Below are 7,362 nucleotides of genomic sequence, written 5' to 3'. Positions count from 1 at the left end.
GTCTCACCTCACTCCCAGCTCAGGGGCCCAGCCCTAACCCTTACAGGCCCTAACCCTTACAGTCCCTAACCCTTACAGGCCCTAACCCTTACCGGCCCTAACCCTTACCGGCCCTAACCCTTACCAGCCCTAACCCTTACAGGCCCTAACCCTTACAGGCCCTAACCCTTACCAGCCCTAACCCTAACCCTTACAGGCCCTAACCCTTACCAGCCCTCACCCTTACAGTCCCTAACCCTTACCAGCCCTAACCCTAACCCTTACAGGCCCTTACCCTTACCAGCCCTAACCCTAACCCTTACAGGCCCTAACCCTTACCCTTACCGGCCCTAACCCTTACCGGCCCTAACCCTTACAGGCCCTAACCCTTACAGGCCCTAACCCTTACCAGCCCTAACCCTAACCCTTACAGGCCCTAACCCTTACAGTCCCTAACCCTTACCAGCCCTAACCCTTACAGGCCCTAACCCTTACAGTCCCTAACCCTTACAGGCCCTAACCCTAACCCTTACAGGCCCTAACCCTAACCGACCCTAACCCTTACAGGCCCTTACCCTTACCAGCCCTAACCCTAACCCTTACAGGCCCTAACCCTTACCCTTACCGGCCCTAACCCTTACCGGCCCTAACCCTTACAGGCCCTAACCCTTACAGGCCCTAACCCTTACCAGCCCTAACCCTAACCCTTACAGGCCCTAACCCTTACAGTCCCTAACCCTTACAGGCCCTAACCCTTACCGGCCCTAACCCTTACCGGCCCTAACCCTTACCAGCCCTAACCCTTACAGGCCCTAACCCTTACAGGCCCTAACCCTTACCAGCCCTAACCCTTACAGGCCCTAACCCTAACCCTTACAGGCCCTAACCCTTACCAGCCCTAACCCTAACCCTTACAGGCCCTAACCCTTACCAGCCCTCACCCTTACAGTCCCTAACCCTTACCAGCCCTAACCCTAACCCTTACAGGCCCTAACCCTTACCAGCCCTCACCCTTACAGTCCCTAACCCTTACCAGCCCTAACCCTAACCCTTACAGGCCCTTACCCTTACCAGCCCTAACCCTAACCCTTACAGGCCCTAACCCTTACCCTTACCGGCCCTAACCCTTACCGGCCCTAACCCTTACAGGCCCTAACCCTTACAGGCCCTAACCCTTACCAGCCCTAACCCTAACCCTTACAGGCCCTAACCCTTACAGTCCCTAACCCTTACCAGCCCTAACCCTTACAGGCCCTAACCCTTACAGTCCCTAACCCTTACAGGCCCTAACCCTAACCCTTACAGGCCCTAACCCTAACCGACCCTTACCCAGCAAGCTGGCTCTGCCCGCCCCCCCTCAGCTGAGACTGCGCTCACTCACAGGCTGCTGCAGAATAATAATAATAATAACTTTATATTTAATGCAATATTTATATATTTTCTTCCCTTTGTGATACACATTATGTAGCTATGCTACATGTTAGGCCACCTGTGGTTGTGATGAGGAGTCATGTGCGAGCACCTGTCATTGGTTGAGTGTTGCCATGGGAACCAGGGGTTATTTAGTTGACTCTTAAACCTGCAGTGTTCTTGCTTTTAACCACGCCTACAAAAGATGGCCGCCACTGGTCTCCTGCCTTCCTTTGTTGGCTGTGCAGGTCCTCAGAAATTAGTACACCACAAAATAGATGTTTATCAAAGCGAGACGCGTTATTAAACAGCAAGGACACCTCGGGCTTTAGAGTACCTGTGGATTTCAACTAAGGAAATGCTGTTTTTTGTTTTAAATGATCAGTAGGTAATGTGTTCTACCACTAGGGGGCGCCATGCCGTAGGACAGGATTAGGAGTGATCTGCTGTTGCTGTTTTCATGAGATAATATACAGATTGTTGTGTACACAGCGATTTGTCTTTTTAAAGTTCTTTATTTGCATTTGAGACACAAACTTGGCATTCCTTGGGCTGACACAGGCAGTGTAGCAGTTCTCTCGTTAGTGACTTCAGGAAGTGGATTTAATAAGCATTCTCTCCCAGTGTATGTTTTTTGTACCAGTTGTCTTCAGGGTAAAAAGAAGATACATTTAAATAATCTATGACTTGTTATGTACAGCTTTTTTACCTTGTGTTTTGGTTATTGTGTTTCATTCCTAACTGGCACCATGGTAACTGCTAGTGAATCCCGTTGGGTCACATTGAGATTTCACACTGACTTTGGAACTCTGATATTCGTGTCTCCTCCATACACCTTCTATGTAGCATTTAAAAGCGTAAATATATAGATGTATATAAACTCTGGATATATATATATATTTAATATCTGTATATTATTACTTATAGATTATTACATCAGACTCTCATGCACCTCAAGACCTCAAACCGATAATTATAGATTATCAAGCCAGTGCATGCAGAAAGCAGGACTCACTTGCACTCAAATGCTCAGTGGTAAGTGTGACTGAGGGAACTCATTAGCTATGGGGTTAGTTAGTTTTAGTGGTCTGTGTTTGCATGTCATATATACACTGACAAGTCATGCCAGGCAGGGTTGTAGGAAAGCTGTGCCATTGCTCTATTTTGCTAAGGATCCTCCTTGTGGATCCTTCATAGACGATCCCCAATCAGATTTAGCGGCCATTGGGTCGCCATCCAATCAGATGTCTTTGCCGCACTCCGGGCACAGGATGTCGTCACGCTCGGTGAGGAAGCCACGCCCCACCAGGGACACGGAGCACTTCTTACAGTTGAAGCAGTCGTTGTGCCACTGGCGCTCCTCGAAGGAGATGTACTTGCTGCCTCCCAGACCTGCCCAGAGAGAGAGAGGGGGGAGGAAGAGAGAGACGTCCTGGTGAGACCAGCCCAGAGAGGGGAGAGGAAGAGAGACGTCCTGGTGAGACCAGCAGGAGCCAGGCAGCGACCAGAAGTAGACTATCGGACATCGTGAGCGTTGGAACTCAATGTCTAGGCCACTTGCGTGGACAGACAGACGGAGAGAGAGAATAGGTATTGTGGATATAGATTGATAGAGAGGTGAATGGGGGGGTTAGAGGGGTAGATGGAGGGTGAATGGGGGGTTAGAGGAGTAGATGGAGGGGGGGTTAGAGAGGGGCAGATGGATGGGGGGGTTAGAGGGATAGATGGAGGGTGAATGGGGGGTTAGAGAGGGATAGATGGGGGATTAGAGGGGTGGATGGGATTAGAGAGGGGTAGATGGAGGGTGGATTGGGGGTTAGAGGGGTAGATAGAGGGTGGATGGGGGGTTAGAGGGGTAGATGGCGGGCGGATTAGAGAGGGGTAGATGGCGGGCGGATGGGGGGTTAGAGGGGTGGATGGGGGGTTAGAGGGGTAGATGGAGGGTAGATGGGGGGTTAGAGGGGTAGATGGAGGGTGGATGGGGGGTTAGAGGGGTGGATGGGGGGTTAGAGGGGTAGATGGCGGGCGGATGGTGGACAGTCGTACCGCTGATGGGGGTGGTGCAGGAAGCACACTTCTTGGCGTACAGGTTGCAGAAGCAGTTCAGGCAGTAGGCGAAGTCGTCCCGGGAGGTGAAGCGCTGGCCAGACAGCTGCTGCTTGCAGCCGGTACACAGGAAGCAGTCCTTGTGCCAGGGCTGCTCGCGGTAGGTCACCCCGCCGGTGGTGATTGGCTGAGAGGATGGAGAGGGCGGGGTCAGTACCACACACGCTGTAATGGCCATAACTCCCGCTTCGCTGCTGATGAAGGCCAGCTGTGGTACACCATGCAAGCCCACGACACGCTACTCGTCTAGAGTGTAGTATGTTCCTTAAGAGCAGTGTTTCCCAAAGTGTGGGGCGCGCCCCCCCTAGTGGGGCCCAGAGGTACTACAGGTGGGGCGTATTGGGTTAATTTGGAAAAACCGCTCTTTGTGTCTTCATAAAGAGCACATTCAGAAAGCAAGCACAAGCCACTGATAGGAATGTAGGGCAGGCTATGGAATAGGAATATAAACAGGAAAAGGAAAAGTGATGCAACCTGTAGGCTAGTACTAATAGTAATAGGCTAATTTTGATTAATATATTACTTAAATTATTATTATTTGGGGTTGAGGCCTAATTATTTCACAGTGGCCAAATTTGTTGATTTTTGAATAAAATATTGGATCTTTGTGTCCAGTTATTAGTAGTAAAGGAAATGCCATGTTTGTACAATAGCCTATAATTAATTCTACCAATCTAGGTGGGGACAGAAAATATTTCCAATTACTCAAGTGGGGCCTGATTGAAAAAGTTTGGGAACCACTGCTTTAGAGTGTAGTATGTTTGTTTAGAGTGTAGTATGTTCGTCTAGAGTGTAGTATGTTCGTTTAGAATGTAGTATGTTCGTTGAGAGTGTAGTATGTTCATTTAGAGTAAAGCATGTTCGTCTAGAGTGTAGTATGTTCGTCTAGAGTGTAGTATGTTTTTTTAGAGTGTAGTATGTTCGTTTAGAGTGTAGTATGTTCATCTAGAGTGTAGTATGTTCGTCTAGAGTGTAGTATGTTCGACTAGAGTGTAGTATGTTCGACTAGAGTGTAGTATGTTCGTCTAGAGTGTACTATGTTCGACTAGAGTGTAGTATGTTCGACTAGAGTGTACTATGTTCGTTTAGAGTGTAGTATGTTCGACTAGAGTGTAGTATGTTCGTCTAGAGTGTACTATGTTCATCTAGAGTGTAGTATGTTCGACTAGAGTGTACTATGTTCATCTAGAGTGTAGTATGTTCGACTAGAGTGTACTATGTTCATCTAGAGTGTAGTATGTTCGTCTAGAGTGTAGTATGTTTGTCTAGAGTGTAGTATGTTCGACTAGAGTGTAGTATGTTCGACTAGAGTGTACTATGTTCATCTAGAGTGTAGTATGTTCGACTAGAGTGTACTATGTTCATCTAGAGTGTAGTATGTTCGTTTAGAGTGTAGTATGTTCGATTAGAGTGTACTATGTTCATCTAGAGTGTAGTATGTTCGTCTAGAGTGTAGTATGTTTGTCTAGAGTGTAGTATGTTCGACTAGAGTGTAGTATGTTCGTCTTGAGTGTAGTATGTTCGTCTAGAGTGTAGTATGTTCGACTAGAGTGTACTATGTTCGACTAGAGTGTAGTATGTTTGTTGAGAGTGTAGTATGTTCGTCTAGAGTGTAGTATGTTCGACTAGAGTGTAGTATGTTCGTCTAGAGTGTAGTATTTTCGTCTAGAGTGTAGTATGTTCGACTAGAGTGTAGTATGTTCGACTAGAGTGTAGTATTTTCGTCTAGAGTGTAGTATGTTCGTCTAGAGTGTAGTATGTTCGTCTAGAGTGTAGTATTTTCGTCTAGAGTGTAGTATGTTCGTCTAGAGTGTAGTATGTTCGTCTAGAGTGTAGTATGTTCGTCTAGAGTGTGGTATTTTCGTCTAGAGTGTAGGATGTTCGTCTAGAGTGTAGTATGTTCGTCTAGAGTGTAGTATGTTCGACTAGAGTGTAGTATGTTCGTCTAGAGTGTAGTATGTTCGTCTAGAGTGTAGTATTTTCGACTAGAGTGTAGTATGTTCGACTAGAGTGTAGTATGTTCGTCTAGAGTGTAGTATGTTCGTCTAGAGTGTAGTATGTTCGTCTAGAGTGTAGTATGTTCGTCTAGAGTGTAGTATGTTCGTCTAGAGTGTAGTATGTTCGACTAGAGTGTAGTATTTTCGTCTAGAGTGTAGTATTTTCGTCTAGAGTGTAGTATTTTCGTCTAGAGTGTAGTATTTTCGTCTAGAGTGTAGTATGTTCGTCTAGAGTGTAGTATGTTCGTCTAGAGTGTAGTATTTTCGTCTAGAGTGTAGTATTTTCGTCTAGAGTGTAGTATGTTCGTCTAGAGTGTAGTATGTTCGTCTAGAGTGTAGTATGTTCGTCTAGAGTGAAGTATGTTCGTCTAGAGTGTAGTATGTTCGACTAGAGTGTAGTATGTTCGTCTAGAGTGTACTATGTTCGACTAGAGTGTAGTATGTTGGACACTAGAAGTGCGCTAAATAGAGGGGTGGGTCTGAGGCGGAGGTGGCCTACGCCTCCCCTCACAGCGCAGAGCTCCGCCCCTCAGCGCAGAGCTCCGCCCACCTTCTTGCACTGCACGCACTGCATGGCGAACTGCTTCTCGTAGCAGGGCACGCAGAAGTTGTGGTTCTCCTTAGGGATGAAGCTCTTGGTGCCGATGGGCTGCTGGCAGCGCTGGCAGGTGAAGCAGGTCTCGTGCCAGCTGTTCCCCTTGTGCTCCATCTTCCTGGAGCCTGGTAGAGGGGGGGGTGGGGGGGGGGGGGAGAGGGAGGAGTAAAGAGACAGGAAATCACCTCCAGTCTTACTTATTCAGCCTAATATGATCATGATGAGAAATCACTTCCAGACAGTGGTCTGTTTGCGCTCTGGACCACACTGCACTGTAACTTCTTCAGCGTGACCCTAGGCATCGTAAACTGTACGGGACCCTGGTCGCTGCTTAATGAACACAGCTGGAGACAGAGGGAGTCTTTGTAGTCCAGAGAGAAAGAAGCCATGTTTCTATCCACACGTTTTATGCGAATTAAGTTATATTGAATTAAAGATTCCTTATGGAAACAGACAGTGTCTGGCCCTCCGTCTCCCTACCAGGCTCTGGCCCTCCGTCTCCTACCAGGCTCTGGCCCTGCGTCTCCTACCAGGCTCTGGCCCTCCGTGTCCCTACCAGGCTCTGACCCTCCGTCTCCTACCAGGCTCTGGCCCTCCGTCTCCTACCAGGCTCTGACCCTCCGTCTCCTACCAGGCTCTGGCCCTCCGTCTCCTACCAGGCTCTGACCCTCCGTCTCCTACCAGGCTCTGGCCCTCCGTCTCCTACCAGGCTCTGGCCCTCCGTCTCCTACCAGGCTCTGGCCCTCCGTCTCCTACCAGGCTCTGGCCCTCCGTCTCCTACCAGGCTCTGGCCCTCCGTCTCCCTACCAGGCTCTGGCCCTCCGTCTCCTACCAGGCTCTGGCCCTCCGTCTCCTACCAGGCTCTGGCCCTGCGTCTCCTACCAGGCTCTGGCCCTGCGTCTCCTACCAGGCTCTGGCCCTCCGTCTCCTACCAGGCTCTGGCCCTGCGTCTCCTACCAGGCTCTGGCCCTGCGTCTCCCTACCAGGCTCTGGCCCTGCGTCTCCCTACCAGGCATGATGGTCTTCTTGCAGTCGTGGCACTTGGAGGAGTACTCGTTGGAGTAGCACTCGGTGCAGAGCAGCTGGTCGTCCTTGGTGGAGAAGGGCTTGTCCACCAGGGGGCGTGTGCACTGGAAGCAGTGGAAACAGTCCTCATGCCAGTGGCGATCCTTATAGGACAGGTCCTGCACAGAGGGAAGAGGGAACATCAGAGTGTGTGTGTGTGTGTGTTGAGCTCACCCTGGTGTTGAGTGTGTGTGTGTGTGTGTATGTGTG

The 7,362-nt window shown here is 49.3% G+C and overlaps 1 protein-coding gene across 1 annotated transcript in view; it reads right to left on the bottom strand.

Moving 5' to 3' along the window:
• Positions 1 to 2,502: 2,502 nt before the first annotated feature.
• Positions 2,503 to 7,362, bottom strand: part of fhl2a (four and a half LIM domains 2a) — a 6,868-nt gene continuing 2,008 nt past the window's right edge. Inside the window, exons 3-6 of the mRNA XM_084452261.1 lie at positions 7,097 to 7,271; positions 6,043 to 6,212; positions 3,436 to 3,622; positions 2,503 to 2,781 (exon numbers count right to left, since the gene is read on the bottom strand). Of these exons, the coding sequence (XP_084308387.1) occupies positions 2,630 to 2,781; positions 3,436 to 3,622; positions 6,043 to 6,212; positions 7,097 to 7,271 (684 nt within the window). The 3' untranslated portion in view covers positions 2,503 to 2,629. The remainder of the gene's footprint in view (positions 2,782 to 3,435; positions 3,623 to 6,042; positions 6,213 to 7,096; positions 7,272 to 7,362) is intronic.

Source organism: Borostomias antarcticus (assembly GCF_949987555.1).
Source record: "Borostomias antarcticus genome assembly, chromosome: 17".
NCBI lineage: Eukaryota > Metazoa > Chordata > Actinopteri > Stomiiformes > Stomiidae > Borostomias > Borostomias antarcticus.
The sequence above is the reverse complement of the archived record's forward strand: the minus strand, read 5'-3'. Positions and strand labels throughout refer to the sequence as shown.